This window comes from Gymnoscopelus braueri (assembly GCF_963280865.1).
Source record: "Gymnoscopelus braueri genome assembly, chromosome: 3".
Classification (NCBI taxonomy): domain Eukaryota; kingdom Metazoa; phylum Chordata; class Actinopteri; order Myctophiformes; family Myctophidae; genus Gymnoscopelus; species Gymnoscopelus braueri.
Window position 1 is genome coordinate 23,908,758 of NC_137612.1, and position 17,611 is coordinate 23,926,368.

The window sequence follows — 17,611 nt, forward strand, 5'->3', positions numbered from 1 at the left end:
GCTGGAGACAGGAGAGCGTGTGTGTGTGTGTGTGTGTGTGTGTGTGTGTGTGTGTGTGTGTGTGGGGAGGGATGAAAAGAGAGGTAACAGTCTGTTATGATGCAAAGAAAATGGGAACACTATAGTGGGTTTATTGCTCAGGCTCCAGCAGACAAGACGGAGAGTGAAAACCTCAACGCTGCTTTGGACAAGAGAGACAAGAGTCAATTCATGGTGCCTTAAATGCAAAATGATCACAGTGGGAGAAAGGCGTTTGTTTTGTTTGCCAGTGGAGCGGTGGGCTGTTTACCTCGTTACCTCGGCAAGTGGTGGACAGTGCATTTACTTGAGTACTGTCCTTGAGTATCTGTGCTTTACCAGTGGTGCTATATTTGTATTTTTGGATGCTCTTCTACCTTTCTAGGAAGTGTAATGGTACATTATGAAATAACCGCTAAAGCCCTATTTCATGTATAGTGAAAATAGCCAATCCACAAGCTTGTAGATCTGCTATTTTCACTATTATTATTTTTTTCCCCTTTCTTTTGGAAGATCTTTGCATTTTGTACTTTGCAACTTTGTTATTTGTACTTTTGAATACTTAAGTATTCCTGCTTAAATGCAAACATGATCACAATAGGAAAAAGGTGAAAGATCTGGCAGTCAGGCGTGCATTCCCTACAATATTAGTGGGTTAAAAAACACAGAAGATTCCCCCCCACTCACACCAGAGGATGCTGGCCAGCCTTTATGCGTACTGTGCTGCTGAATGCATTTATAATGGCGCCAGCCTATAGTGTCTATAGTGTGCCGGTATTAGTAATGCATGGTTCCTTTATGGGAAAATGCATTTATAATTGATTGCATACAGATGGCTTATCATGAAGCTCAATATGAGAGGTGTATGTACGTATATGAATGTGGGCTTGTTTCGATTGCTACACAGTAACAATCCTCACTTAATTTATCCATTTGTTACTCCAAGAGTGTATAAATGTAACCAAATGGACTTGTAGGGGTTCACAGCAGTGGTTCTCAAATGTTTTCATGTCAAGGACCCCCAAAATGATATGTATTTGGCCCTGGAAATTTGAGTACAAATGTTCACTTAAAAATATATATATATATTCAAAGATTTGCACAAATGTTCACGCTTTTTCAAAAATAGCAGATCTACAAGCTCATAGCGTGGCACTCGGTGCCGCGCTATGAGCTTGTATATCTGCTATTTTTGAATAGCCAAAGTATAAAAGGTTAAAGTGGTTAAATTTAACACATTTTGCAGGACCCCACTTTGAGAACCAATGCATTACAGGTCCTTTCGGTTACAGGTTAGGTTACAGGATTTTACAGTGAAAGCTCCTATGGGTGTTGTAGGTTGATGTTGTTTTTTTTTTTTGTGTGTTTATTTAATGACTGAAGTGGGATGGATTCTCTTTGCTTATTCGGGAACCATGCCATGACACACATTCACACCTGGGAGCTTCCCAGCACAACCACTGTTGGCAGTGCAGCTGCATAAGTGCATAAGTTGTCCTGGGTTTCTAGAAGGTTACATACCGGTTTCCTGTCACAGTTCGTTTCCCCATAGCTTTGTTTGATTGGCTCAGCAGCAGATTAAATTTTGGTTCAAATCTGCTGCCGAGCCAGTCAAACTATTGGAAAGTATTTTTTTCGTCAAATGTTTGCCTATCATGGCTCAGAATAGGGACACTAGGGTTCAAGTGACTAAGCTTTGGGCTTTGTGTTTCCTATTGTAGCCACATCAACCAGAGGACCCAGTTTGAGAACCCCGTCCTGGAGGCCAAGAGGAAGTTGACACAGGCAGCCAGCGCACACCAACAGGCAGTGACCGCCCCACAAGGTAACCACAGCACTGATGTTACGCTACAAAGCAGTGGTTCTCAAACTTTTTCATGTCAAGGACCCCCAAATTGACACTTATTAGCCAGCGGACCCCCAATTGAAAAGATATGCCAGGGGACCCCCATAAGAGAAGATTTTTCACGGCTCTAGCAGTGATTCCCAACCATTTTAATTTCAAGGACCCCCAGTTTGACATGCATTAGGCTACCGGACCCCCATTTAATGACATTTATATCTCTGGTACCCCAATTTATATTGTAAAATCAATGTTGATTTAACTCTGAGAGTGTACAAATTGTACTCTCTCAGAGTTACAGACCCATAAGGGTCCATTTGGTTCCTTATCCTTACTATCCATCATTTCGCTGGGGACCCCCTGAAACTCCCTCAAGGACGCCTGGGGGGTCCCCGGACCCCACTTTGAGAACCAATGCTATAAAGGCAAGGTAAACCACAGTACTGATGTATATGCTATAAAGGCAAGGTAACAATGTTTTTCTGTGTAATCATCTTCACCAGTAATATAAAAATAAAGAGTGTAAACTACCATGGCACACTAGCCTGGTAAACCCTCCCTCCGGAAATCTCAATTCCATTTCATTTCAGGAGTGAGTCTGGCCTGATCCGCCTGTCTGCAATATTGGCTGTGCTGGAGTTGGGCGGGAGTAATACCGTTGACTGACAACCCCTTCAGCCAATGATAATTTTTCCCCTTCAGCCAATCAGCAGTTCACCAGTCTTAATGTGACGCGACGGGACTTTTGAGACAGCCATACCCAAAATGGGTTGCCTTTTTCGGGTACAATGGTGTCACTGCCCGCCCCTACCGGTTCTCTAATTATTATTTTTTAAATAGGCTTTGTCATGATTAATTGACCACATATATGAAGTTAAACAACTACATTCTATCCAAACGATATCTTATAAGTAAATTCCGTGCCTCAAAATAGAAGTTAGAGAGCTTTTTGAAGTAAAAAAATAGCGGAGAATTGGCCGCACATGAAAAAGATGGCTGCCGTTCGTGTTTTGGGCTCACTCGAACTCGCCACCTGATTGGCCAACGTAAGCTGTCAATCACAGAACAATGAGCGACGACGCTGATAGGCGCGTCCGTTTGGCATACACAGCCAATATTGCAGAGAGGCGGTTCATGCCAGACTCACTCCAGGAATCAAATAGAAATTAGATTTCCGGAGGGAGGGTTTACCAGGCTAATGGCACACAGCTACCGTTAAAAGGGACAGACCTTTAAAGAATGACATCAATTATTGTCCCCCCTGCTCGCTACTCTGCAGGAGACCATAATTATTGTCTCCCTCAAGTTTTATGAGTCACTTTAATGACCGATAAATGTGATAGATTCTGAAAGATGAAACTTTTAACGCTCACTCTCCTCCTCGTCTTGCCACAAACTTATTCCACTTAGTGTTACCAAAACACTAAGTGGAAACGTATCATCTTATTTTTTCTTTCTTGTGTGTGCGTGCGTGCATGTCCGTCTCTCTGTCATATTATTTCTTTTGCACGCTGACGGCAGGCCCTGGACCTCAATTCTCCAATATTTTTCAAATCGCTCAAAGACAACTATGTTATTATGTTGAATTAATAGTCAGGGAACAATCTTCCCTCCAGGTTATGGGATCAGCGTCCTGCTACTAACTAACTAGCCAATTACAGCGCTCCTCCTGTCCCTCTGTCCTATGGGATGCATGAACTAGCCAATTGCAGTCATACATTACAAGTGTGCCACTGCAAGCCGACGTTAGATTAATTAACCCCCATAGTATACAGTGTCTGCACATTCTACTCAGTCTGAGCTGACTGAAGTGAGTTTGTTGGCCCCTTTTACACATTTTAGATTAGATTGCAGACGATCGGCAAAGGAGAGAGAAAGATGGAGAGAGGTACTGTAGACCAGTGGTTATCAACATGTGGGTCCCCAGATGACGGTGAAGTGAACATTTTTAAGACCTTTTTAATACCTTAAATAGAAAGAAAAGAAAAAAAGACCATTATTGCACTAAAAGTAATCAACAAACTATGCTATAAAAACTGGTCAAACATTGGACAAATTGTCAAATAATGTAAGAAAGAGGCAAATTTGTGAAAATAGCCGAACTACAAGCTCACAACGCCTCGACTCGCGAGGCGTTGTGAGCTTGTCAAACTAAATGTCAAACTAAATGTAATGCCTCAACTCAAATATGATTATTTTGGGGGGTCCCCAGCTCAAATATGATTATTATTTTGGGGGGTCCCCAGCTCAAATATGATTATTATTTTGGGGGGTCCCCAGCTCAAATATGATTATTATTTTGGGGGGTCCCCAGCTCAAATATGATTATTTTGGGGGGGTCCCCAGCTCAAATATGATTATTTTGGGGGGGTCCCCAGCTCAAATATGATTATTTTGGGGGGTCACGGCCTGAAAAGGTTGAGAACCACTGCTGTAGACCACTGGTTCTCAACGACCCTTACAGGTCTGTAATTTTCGAGAGGATTTCGGAGAGGTCCCATAAGGGTCCATTTGATTCCGTTTGTACATTCTCAGAGTTAAATGAACACATTGTAGTGTTACAGTGTAGATTGGGGTCTCAGAGATATATATGTAAAATAAAATAAATCATATCAAATGGGGGTCCATGGCCTAATGCATATCAAATGGGGGTCCATGGCCTAATGCATATCAAATGGGGGTCCATGGCCTAATGCATATCAAATGGGGGTCCATGGCCTAATGCATATCAAACTGGGGGTCATTGAAATGAAAAAGGTTGAGACAATGCGTCGCATTGTGAGCTTGTAGATCGGCTATTTTGAAATGGCCGAAATGTACTGTATATAGGGCTGAAGTGGTTAAAATGCATGTTTTGTAATAATAATCAAAATCCACAAAGTATCTAGTAACTAAAGTTTTCAAATGATTAAGTGATCAGGTAAAAGTACAATATTTGCCTCTGAGATGTAGTGGAGTAGAAGTGAAAGTATTGAAAATTGGAAATACTCCAGCAAAGTAAAAAATACCTCAAAATTATACTTAAGTACAGTACTTGAGTAAATGTACTTACTTTCCACCACTGGTAATCACATGCTGTGCTTCTCTTGAAACTTTTCCTGCATATACATGGCTTTCAGGGCGTGTGCACTGGATCCTGCGTCGTGCTGAGCTCTTCCTCTCTCCCCTTTTATCTGCAGAGCGTGCGTTCTGTCAGCGCTAGGCGACACTGCCGCTCTCCTCTCTCTTGGTTGACATCAAACCCGAGACATATCCGCCATAATAAACATAATGAATTAAATATGCATTCATTACTGCAGATGTAGAGTAGATTAACCCATTGAGACCGGGAACGCATCTATGTCACTTTGGATTTCTTTGGGCTATTCAAAAATAGCAGATATACAAGCTCATAGCGCGGCACCGAGTGCCGCGCTATGAGCTTGTAGATCTACTATTTTTTTGAAAAATGTATGCAAATCTTTGAATGTATATTCTACAAATGTCTTCTAAATCCTAAGTTTTTGGAAAAAAAATGATGTTGCTATATTAGTGGTGCTCCAACTTTTCCATGTCAAGGACCCCCAAAATGATATGTATATTTGGTCGCGGACCCCCATCTCAAAATATGTTGTTCCAGGGACCCCCCCCCCAAGAAGCGCAGATCAGAGTTAAAAATGTTCTTTGTTTAACTTCTTACTGAAAAAGGCTGTATCTCGGCTCCTTAGCACTATTTTTTTTACAATTAATTTTGGCTGTGGCACTCAGAGCCAAACTGCCATAAACAAGCCGGGCACTGAATGAGTTAAAGGTAGGGTAAGTGATTTTCTTTGGTTAAAGTAAGTGTTAAATAGCTGTATATTCTGATAGTACTCATTGCTATAGAGTGTTTGTTCAGTAAAAGTCTCCGTGTCTTCTCCAGCTCTTTATTAAACAGAAAATGCATTTTCAGGTCAGGATACCGATCCAATATCCAATCAGATTAGAGAACTAAGACAGGATACAGATTGAACGAGTGAAATTGGAAGTGATGACACAAAGAAATGAGCAGACAAATTGTAACTGGAACTATTGTGAAAATAGCGGATCTACAAGCTCACAACGCGTGATAGCCTTTAGAGCGGCTATTTTCTAAATGTTTGCCTCTTTCTTATATTATTTGACATTTTGGCCAATATTTGACCAGTTTTTAGAGTATATATTTTTTGAGGCATTAAAAATGTCTTAAAACTAAAGTCATTAAATTGTCACTTCACTGTCATCAGGGGTTGAGAACCACTGGCCTATCCGACATAAACTCGACGTCGGGCACAAAACTCCCTCGAGTTTGAAATCGGTCGGTCGGTCGGACGGTTCTTGAGACACACAGATCTAACAGACACACGGACAAGCGCACAGACGGACGGATGCAGAGATTTTGTGCATTTATAGTAGGAGAATACTCGCTCAATCATAATGGAGGCAAAAGTTTGAAGTGATCGTGATATTGATTTGAAGTCATATTATCGGCCAGCCGTAATCAGAAATCTATCCAGCCAGACGTGCTGGAAAACGTTCCTCTGATTACACAACAATCCAGTGAGCTGTCAGCTGGTTGCTATGATGAAACCCAAACACCGGCAGGCGGCCGTTGCACCTCAGGCCATGTTTCAGGATTTCAGGAGGAGATTTTGGAGGCAGGAGCTTCACCAGGGAGTGTCATACAAGAGCAGTGGTGTAAAGCAACTAAGTACATTTACTCATGTACTGTACTTACGTAAAATTTTGAGGTGTTTTGAGTATTTACAATTCCCTGTACTTTTATTTCTACTCCACTACATCTCAGAGGCAAATATTGTACTTTTACTCCACTGCAATTATTTGAAAACTTAAGTTACTAGTTACTTTGCAGATATAAATTACTATATTATAAAACATACATTAACCACTTTAGCCCTATTTTATACATTAAAATAGCAGATCTACTCTACAAGCTGTTGTGAGCTTGTAGATCTGCTGTTTTCAAACATTCTAGTACTTTTACTTGCAACTAAGTGTAAATCAGGCATTGGTATTGTATGAGCTTCCGTTGCAAGAGACATTTTTATTTTCTATTCTACTGCTCAACACTCTTTTAGTCCTAATGTTAAAATTGGAGTAACAACCTCTGTATTACTATAAAATGTGTTGTAAAGTGACGTATGTAAAGGAAGTATTCGCACATCCACTTCATTGGGATGTAGGTGCGTTGGACGGTGAAAACTGAAGCAAGCGTGAAAAAACATTCTCATGAACAGAAAGTGTTGTAAAGTGACGTAACATAATATAACACATACAGGCATATATATAGTATTGGTATCGTGACATGTGAACCTATTTTAAATGACATTTATTCAGTCATGCTGAATTGTTTCTCGAGGGACACATATATAACCCTCTTTGGTCACACATTAACACATCAAAAAACACATCACAGCTGTTGGATGCAGTGGATCTTATGTGCTCCTCTGCCTATGACCTTCAAAGCCTGCCCACAAACACTGGCACACACACTGCTGCTCCCCTGGGCTTGGCTAGCATGCGAAGCCCCCTCGTTTCCTCTCTCTTTAAGCCATTCAAGCCGGGGACGCATCCGTGTGTCATTTTTAGATTTCTTTGGGCTATTTTTTGAAAAATCCTGAAAATGTGTGCAAATCTTTGAATATATATATTTTTTAAAGCGAACATTTGCACTGCAACTCAAATCTTTGAATATATATATATTTTTTAAGCGAACATTTGTAACTCAAATCTTTGAATATATATATTTTTTAAAGCGAACATTTGCAACTCAAATCTTTGAATATATATATATATATTTTTAAGCGGACATTTGTAACTCAAATCTTTGAATATATATATTTTTTAAAGCGAACATTTGCAACTCAAATCTTTGAATATATATATTATTTTTAAGCGGACATTTGTAACTCAAATCTTTGAATATATATATTTTTTTAAGCGAACATTTGTAACTCAAATCTTTGCTTCTGGTGGATTCTACATGTCTTCTAAATCCTAACAGTTTTTTTGAAAAAAACGTATGTTGCTATAATCGTGGTTAAAAGTGTTTCTTTTTTTTTCATGCCAAGGACCCCCAAAATTATATGTCTTTGGCTGTGGACCCCCATCTCAAAATATTTTGTTCCAGGGACCCCCCAGAAGCAAAGATTTGAGTTAGAAATATATATATATTCAATGATTTGCACAAATGTTCACGATTTTTCAAAAATAGATCTACAAGCTCATAGTGCTGCACATCTGCTATTTTTGAATTGCCAAAGAAATCTTAAAATGACACGGCCTTAAAGGGTTAATCTCTCTGTTGCGTTCTCTCCCTCTCTGTCACTTTCTCTCGATCTGTCACTTCACTCACCCGCTCTTTCTTCTCTTCCTTCTTCCTCTCTATCTCCACTCCCTCTCCCTCAGTTTGTTCACTCAGTCAGTCAGGTTAGCGCCATCGGGGAGAGAGAGAGAGGGGGGGAGAGAGAGAGAGAGAGAGAGCGCCTTCCACGTTGAGTCCATCAACCAATTTAAATGTGATTATGTAAATGTGCTTCGCTTGATCCATGCAACAGGACATCTGGAGCCCACACTGACACATTAACTTCTACTCACAGGCCTTCCATATCTATATGGAGGCTGCCTGCCACTGCGACTGCCTGCACACTCTCACATCTCATGGGAGTGCTTTTCATTTAAATTCCACTGAAGCTCCGAACACTTTCAAAAATAAATTGTTCTACTGGCTGACGTGGCCACGGCGCAACTGTGAGTAAATGAGAGGAAGGCGCGTTTGTAGTAGGGGTGCAACAGTTAGTCGAACTAATCGATTTAATCAATTATTTAAAAAATCATCGCTCTAATAATAATCGATCGCTATTTTGGGCATGTCGTTGTAGGTGAAAAGGTAAAAAAACTTCCCAAAATAGTTACTGTAACCGATTCTGCATGACACCGTTGTGTGACGAAGTATAAATTAGCACTTAAATGGTTAATTGATTGGTTGATATACAAAAACGTTTTTTTTTATATAAAAACCCTGCGTTTTTCAATTATTCGATTAATCGAAAAAGTCATTGATAGAATAATCGCTAAGAAAATAATGGATTGTTTGTAAAAGACATTTCGTCCTCCTCTACAGTGTGCCGGTCCCTCAGCATGTCAAGGCACCATCTTGTGTAGTCAGGACTTGTCTGGGTTCAAGCTTGGACTTGACCTTTGCCAAATGTCACGCTGTCTCACGTTCCTATGCACCTGAACTCCTGAAGTTCACCATCTCCTGAAGCAGAACTCTGTGACATACAGTGTACACTTTTCACCTGGAATGTAAGTGGTATACTCACCTCAACGAAACGTATAACCTCACTGGAGAGTTTAAAGTAACTACAAGCTTATCGAAGGACAAAAGAAAAACGATTTTTTATTTTTTGCAATTGTAGGTTTACAGACATAGTGATTCCACACACTGTGACATTACCCGAAAATGTCAACCTCGTTCAATTCACCATATTATTCTCACAGAAGCCATTTTACCCGCACATCGTTCTTGTGTTCAGTAGATTGACTATGACGTGTATACAGTGCTGTCGCCTTCACCAGCAGACTCTGGGTGTTACTCAAAGCCATAAGCCAATTCAGGCCAGAGACAAGTCAGGCAAGCGAGAAGGTTGGGAAATAAATGGCGCACGCGTGATCCAAAGTGCTGATAGCACAGTAATGCCAGATAGTGGCACTGCCCAATTTAATGCGGTATGACCCTGCCAATTTGTTATCTACTGTAGTGTGTGTGTGTGTGTGTTCGTGTGTGTGTGTGTGTGTGTGTGTGTGTGTGCGGCCGAGACACTGAACCCATATTGATGCTGCCACTGACCTTAAGTTGCTCCTTAGCTCAAGTTATAAAAAGCCCTCGTGTCGACAAACCTCTGTGACTGACTCACAGGCTGCAGTGGAAGAAAATATAGGCTACTCCGACGTTTGACAAATGGAGCCAAATGGACCCACAAGGGTCCATTTTGGTTCCTTTTGTACACACTTCAGAGTTAACCCATTAAGACCGGGAACGCATCTGTGTCACTTTAGATTTCCTTGGCCATTCAAAAATAGCAGATATACAAGCTCATAGAGCCGCACCGAGTGCCGCACTATGAGCTTGTAGATCTGATTTTTTTTTTTTAAATGTGCAAATCTTTGAATGTATAAATACATTTTTAACTCAAATCTTTGCTTCTGGGGGTCCGTGGAACAAAATATTTTCAGATGGGGGTCCGCACATAATTGTGGGGGTCCTTGACATGAAAAAGTTTGAGAATCACTGATATATATAGCAACATACGTATAAAAAAAAAAAAGAAAGAAAAAAAAGCTGAAGACATTTAATCCCCCAGACACAAATATTTGAGTTAAAGAAAATTGCTTTAAAAATATATATACAGTATATTCAAAGATTCGCGCACATTTTCACGATTTTTCAAAAATAACAGATCTACAAGCTCATAGCGCGGCACTCGGTGCCACGCTATGAGCTTGTAGATCTGCTATTTTTGAATAGCCAAAGAAATCTAAAATGACACAGTCGCGTCCCCGGTCTTAATGGGTTAAATTAACAAGGATTATTACTATTATCCATAACTCACTACAGCTCATCAGATAAGTAAATGAGCATCTAATGTTCATGCGTTATATGTTATCACTTTTGTCTATCTTTAGGTGTTGCGTTCTGAGCAGGGTTTTAATCAGTGTGTAACATGCCTTATAATTGAAAATAGCTTTTTTTTTGCAGTGTTGACATTTAGCATGTTATGTGTGGAATTGATGCACAATGCATCAATCAGAGGATTTTGCTGTGTTCCATGAAAAGTGCCATTAATCAGCATTGCCACTTAGGATGCTGATTACTCTCTCTCTCTCTCTCTCTCTCTCTCTCTCTCTCTCTCTCTCTCTCTCTCTCTCTCTCTCTCTCTCTCTCTCTCTCTCTCTCTCTCTCTCTCTCTCTCTCTCTCTCTCTCTCTCTCTCTCTCTCTCTCGCACGCACGCACACACACACACTTTATACACTAATTTATACATTCACACAATCAAGCATACATCCATACTATGTTAAGATTGTCTTGTTTTCAGAGAGCAGAGCATGGTGGTAAAAATGAGCTTTTGCCCCAAACTTTAAGTCTTTATATTCCATATGTCCACGTCCGTGTGTTGTTTACCTTTTACTCAAGCCAACATGGAGTGTGTGAGAAGAACGTAGGCTTGACGTTAGTCAAGCAAGCGGCCACAGAAGTCTGTTTCCTTTCAAAGCGATGTGCATTTCAAAATAAGAGGTTTTTTAAATCTATACTTGAAATGTGTTATAATTCAACACATGTTTTATTTTGAAATACTACTGGAAATAGAAGTAGCCAGGTAGCCTAGTTGAAACTACTTCACACGCTATTTTTTCCTGGAGCCCCCTCCCCCCCACACACACACACACATTTAAATCATTCATATTTCATAATAATCATAATACACAAAAGATATCATATGGCTTCATGTCTCACAGACATTTTTTATTTGTATTTCACGGCAAACTATTCTGCAACAAGTAACAAACAACAAATAACAAGCCAAAAAAAAAAAAGAAAAAAAGTTGGACACTGAGGGAGACTCTGCAGCGTTCCCACACGTGTTCACACCGTTCCCCCGCAACGGTTGCTATGGGAACGCCGTTCCCAAGCGTGCAACGCCATTTCCACCACTGGGGGTAACGTTGCAGGAACTGTGGCCTATAGGAGTGGGAGTGAACCTTGTATTTTCCTAACCAATCAAAGTGCAGAGGGGCGTCGCTCCAAATTGAGTGACGTCAGTGTTCTGCGCACAGGCCGGGAGGGGAGGGGAGGGGAGGGTGGAGGCGGGCACATAGATTGGTGAAGCAATATAGGGAGCGGCGTTGGCTCCCAGCGCTAGGTTTGGATCCGCCCCTCTATGCCTTGGAAAGCCTATGGTTCCTCCAGCCTACCTTTGATGTGACAATAACGTTGATTGTGATTCTGACATCTGTCATTTTCGATTTCTTTGGCTATTCAAAAATAGCAGATCTACAAGCTCATAGCGCGGCACCGAGTGCTGCGCTATGAGCTTGTAGATCTGCTATTTTTGAAAATGCTTGAACATTTGTCACCTTCGATGTGACAATAACGTTGATTGTGATTGTGACTCTGCACAGGTAAAGGAGGAACGTCTGGCTTCACGGCGGACCCCGGCGAGCTGCAGGGAGAGCTGTACCACACGGCTCTGAGGAAGAGCTCCCAGGGCTTTGGCTTCACCATCATCGGGGGCGACCGCACCGACGAGTTCCTGCAGGTGAAGAACGTCCTCAGCGACGGGCCGGCCGCCCACGACAACAAGATGGCCTCCGGTGAGCAAAAACAAAAAAGCAGTGGTGGAAGAATTACTCAGATTTTCTTACTTAAGTAAAAGTTTAGCACAATGTGGTAATACTCTGTTACTGTACAAGTAAATGCTCTGTATTCAAAACTTTACTTGAGTGAGTTACTTGAATTTATATATATATATATATATTGTTATATATATACATATTATATATTATATATATTATACATAACATATATATATATATATACCATTTATAAATATAAATACTATATGAATATTATTTCCCCCAAAAGATATATAAATATTATTTCCCCCAAAAGATAGCAGCTCTACAAGCTTCGTCGCATCGTAGCAAAGTAGCTAGTAACTCAAGTTGTCAAATATGTTTATGTTTATTAAAGGATCCCCATTAGAGTCACATGAATGAGCTTCTAGTCTTCCTGGGGTCCTGAACAAAGCAAATACAATACAAATGTACAACTAAAAATACAAATAATAAGTAGTGTAGTAAAAAAGTACAAGTATAAAGTATCGAAAAACGGAAAACGCTCCAGTAAAGTAAAAGTAAAAGTACATAAAAATTATGCTGAAGTGCCAGTACTTGAGTAAATGTACTTAGTTACTTTCCACCTTTTGGCAAAAAGCCTCAGTGGACACGCATATACACTCTATTGCAGACCTCTTTTCAAAACCACAGCCACTCCACAACAATGACCACAGCGAGACGGAGTGGGTGGCGAGTGGGTGCTATTCAAATTGTAAATAGTGGGTTTTGCTGTTTTTAATGCTGACACAGCGAAGCCAACGGTGACATTTGCAATTTGTTGACCATAAGGTTGCGGGGCAGAGACCTCGTATCTCCATATTTCATTTTTTTTCATAAACTAATAAACTAATGCCCTACTTTCTTGTGCAAGAGTGCTGCCTGATCTACCAGCTCATCTACGGGCTCGATCTACATGCTCAATCTATGATCTACTTGCTATTTTAGAAAAGGTTTTAACCCATTTAGACGTGTAACGCATCTGTGTCACTTTTTGATTTGAGCTAAAAAAGCATTATTTTACACTTTAGCTATTCAAAAATAGCAGATCTACAAGCTCAACGAGCTTTTTTTACTTACAGTGAAAGTATCAATACCACAGTGTAGAAATAACCTGTTAAGTAAAAGTCCTGTATACTTCATACTTAAGTAAAAGTATGAAAGTATTGGCATCAAAATATACTTAAAAGCTACGGTACCAAAAAGTTTAAAATACAAATGTTGTCAAAACCTTTCAAAAATAGCAGAAGCTATGCATTATGAGCTTGTAGATTGGCATTTTTTGTGTGTTATTGAAGTCTAAAATAGGGCTTAGTTACTTTTCCATCCGGTGGAGCTAGGCTGTGTGCTCTGTGGCACAGAGGCAGTGCAGTGTGGGGGTATGAAGCCATCTGACGTCTTTGTTGTCGACTTTCTGATCCTGCTACTGCCTTGAGGCTGTCTGTGCCCATCCACAGCAGCTGTGAGGGAGCGCTGTGTGTGTGTGTGTGTGTGTGTGTGTGTGTGTGTGTGTGTGTGTGTGTGTGTGTGTGTGTGTGTGTGTGTGTGTGTGTGTGTGTGTGTGTGTGTGTGTGTGTGTGTGTGTGTGTGTGTGTGTGTGTGCACGCGTACAGTTTGCACACACACATATGTGTGCTTCTGAGTTGCATGTGGCAGATATAGTGGTGATATATATGACAGCAAACAAGGAGGTGAACACACAGGAAGAAAGGTGGGAGGATATAAAAAGGACGGGAAGGATGGAGGAGGAGGAGGCAACGTGAATGCAGCAGAGGAGAGAGGAGCAGGGTATAGTGACATGAAATGTCACTATACCTCCCAACGGCTCTATTTGGTTCCTTTTGTGCACTCTCAGAGTTACAGGTCCCTCTATAAGGGTCCATTTGGTTCCTAACAAAAACTATCAATCATTTAGCTGGGGACCCTCAAGGACTCCGGGGGGGGGATTGTTTATTGTTTATTGAATGGATCCCCATTAGCTGACGCCGGGGCGACAGCTAGTCCTCCTGGGGTCCATATATGATGCATACAAATTAAAAAACATGAAAAATACATGATTACAATACATTATACAAAAAATAAATACAACATAAGATTCAGATTCCGGTCATGTGCTCTGCTGCAACAAGTGTGTCTTTAAAGCTATCTTGAATGATAATGTATTTTGTGTGAGATGAATGTGAGATGGTAACAAGTTCCAGAATGATATAGATTTATAAATAACTGTGTGTTTGAGGAGATTAGTTCTTGGAGCAGGAACTGATCGAGTGATCTTGATCAGCGGTTCTCAAACTTTTTCATGTCGAGGACGCCCAAATTAATTTGTATTTGGCTGCGGGCCCCCATCTGAAAATATGTTGTGCCAGGGAGGGACCCCCTTACATGGTTTATTTTGTTAAAATCTTTCAAAAACATATTCCACATTTTTCAAATTCTTTCAAGGAGTTTTTTTTGGAAAGTAGTCGCTGTATATAAATGTTATATTAACAACATTTAGCTGGGGACCCCCTGGAACCCCCTCCTCAAGATTAAATGAGGACAGAACATTCTCTCTCTCGCTTTTTGTCTTTGTCAGTCTGTCTCACAACTTGTAAGTGTGTCCATATCCACTACATAAGCACTGGGATGTGAGGTGTGTGTGTGTGTGTGTGTGGGTGTGGGTGTGTGTGTGTGGGTGGGTGGGTGGGTGGGTGGGGGGGTGTGTGTGTGTTACGGCTGGGCGATATGACTTCAAATCAATATCATGATTATTTCAAGCCTCGATTACGATTATTAATGAACGTACGAAAATAGCAGATTTACTGGCTGTGAGCTTGTAGATCGGCAATTATTTTACGCCGCCGGCGCCTTTGTATAATTACAGGGTTAAGCAAGTGGTTAATCAGACTAATCGGTTTAGTCCATTATAAAAAATAAAAACAAATGTTGATATATAAGACATTAAAATAAATAAAATGTGTATAAAATCCTGCATTGATTATTTGATTATTATGTTATTAGTTCTAAATATCGGTTTCGATATACTTTCGGTTAATTGCCCTGCCTGCGAGTGTGCACGCGTGCAGGTGTGTGTGTGTGACTGTGCACATGTCTGTGCACCCTTCATATGTCTCCCACGTCCATCTCCTGCCACTGTGAGGAACCGCTGCTGCACGAGTGGATGGATGAACCGTGGTTTGGCTTTGATCACACCCAGTTCAACTCAACTCAAATAAAAAATCACACCCAGTGTGAAGAGAGTGGTGCCTTTCATGAGTTCATTTCGTTAGTTACTTTTTACAGACTTTGATGACTTCAAAGAATTTTTACTAATTTTAAGTACTTTAAAATGTTTTTATTGATTTTTACGTGTTTTTACTCATTTTAACATCTTTTAAGTATTTTTACTCATTGTAAGTATTTTTACTCATTTTAAGTATTTTTACTCAGTTTAGGAACTTTAAAGTATCTTTACTAATATTTAAGTATTTTTACTCATTTTAAGTATTTTTACTCATTAAGTATTTTTACTCAAAAGTGTGTGTTGTGTGTGAGTGTGTGTGTGTGTGTGTATAATTAGTGTAACTGGTTGCATCTTTGTGTTGCAATCAGCCGCAGCTGTTGAGGCTGTGCTCAAACATACAGAGAGGCCGTGCTCATACACACAGACAGACAGACAGACACACACCAGGACAAAGTCACTCCTTGGAGTGGCTAGCACCACTCAAAAAACACCTCCTCTCTCTCTCTCTCTCTCTCTCTCTCTCTCTCCCCCTCTCTCTCTCTCTCTCTCTCTCTCTCTCCTCCAACAACACAAGGCGACGTGATCGTGGAGATCAACGGGAAGTGCGTGCTGGGGAAGACCCACCCAGAGGTGGTGCAGATGTTCCAGTGCATCCACGTCAGCCAGTATGTGGACATGGTGCTGTGCCGCGGCTACCCGCTGCCGCCCGACGTGGACCCGGCCGCCGACGGGGGAGACGGCCCCCCTCCCCCTCTGCCCCCTCCCCCCCCGCCTCATCGTGCAGAGGAGGAGGAGGAGGAGGGGGAGGGCGGCGGCGCCCGAGGAGGAGGAGGAGGAGGAGGCGAGGTGGTGACGGCCGTGCCGCTCATCAACGGGCAGCCGCTGCTGGTGAAGGGAGACGTGCTGCATGGCTCCTCGCAGGTAAAAAGGCCTGTTACACAATCCTAGATGAACCCACTTAACCCATTAACCCTTTAAGACCTGAGGCGATTCTTTAAAAAAAAATCTAAATCCTAACAGTTTTTGGAAAAAAATCTAAACATTTTTTTTTTCACGATTTTTCAAAAATAGCAGATCTACAAGTTCATAGCGCGGCACTCGGTGCCGCGCTATGAACTTGTATATCTGCTATTTTTGAATAGCCAAAGACATCTAAAGTGACACAGATGCGTTCCAGGTATTAATGGGTTAAGGCCTGAGGTTCCGATTCTACAAAATGTCTTCTAAATCCTAACGGTTTAAAAAAAAAAAAACGTATGTTTCTATGTCAGTGGTTCTCAAACTTTTTCATGTCAAGGACAGCAACATTATATGTATTTGGCCACGGACCCCCCATCTCAAAATATTTTGTTCCAGGGACCCCCAAGAAGCAAAGATTTGAGTTACAAATGTTCGCTTTAAAAAATATATATTCAAAGATTTGCACACATTTTCTCGATTTTTCAAAAATAGCAGATCTACAAGCTCATAGCGCGGCACTCGGTGCCGCGCTATGAGCTTGTATATCTGCTATTTTTGAATAGCTAAAGTGTAAAATAATGCTTTTTAGCTCAAATCTAAAAATGACACAGATGCGTTCCCGGTCTTAATGGGTTAACACATTGACCGCCATTGACGTCTATGGAAGTCATTTCAAATCCAACGCTTGACTGCCATGGACATCTACTAGACGTTAGTTGGTGTTTTCAGTGATTACTCATAGAGGGCGCTCTTCTGCAACCTGTGACTGATCCTGGGGCTCCCGAAGAAGAATACACCCGGAAATCACGTGATCTAAACAAATTCCAGCCCATCCGGACTGACGTTATCAGATTTATAAAAAATACATTTATCTCTGATTTCTTTTCCCAGATTGCGTTTTTGGTGAAAACAAGCTACATTCAACTGCCGATAACTAAAGAACGGAATATCGCGGTTAAGATTTTTCTTTTCTGGATGATAGAAGAGACCCTCGTCCTCCCCCCCAGACATCGGTTGTTTACATCTTCTTTGAAAAACAACTTCTGTGGGTCTCGGAAGATTAGTAAAAAACGCTGGCGGTGGCGGATTAATGAATTAATGAATTAATGAATTAATGAATTAATGAATTAATTCCCGGCAGTCAATGTGTTAA

The 17,611-nt window shown here is 41.0% G+C and overlaps 1 protein-coding gene across 2 annotated transcripts in view; it reads left to right on the top strand.

Moving 5' to 3' along the window:
- magi3b (membrane associated guanylate kinase, WW and PDZ domain containing 3b) overlaps positions 1–17,611 on the top strand; it is a 282,632-nt gene that overhangs the window by 236,985 nt on the left and 28,036 nt on the right. For both annotated transcript variants that reach the window (XM_080422003.1, XM_080422002.1), the window contains exons 8-10: positions 1,740–1,843; positions 12,063–12,254; positions 16,073–16,419. In XM_080422003.1, the coding sequence (XP_080278129.1) occupies positions 1,740–1,843; positions 12,063–12,254; positions 16,073–16,419 (643 nt within the window). The remainder of the gene's footprint in view (positions 1–1,739; positions 1,844–12,062; positions 12,255–16,072; positions 16,420–17,611) is intronic.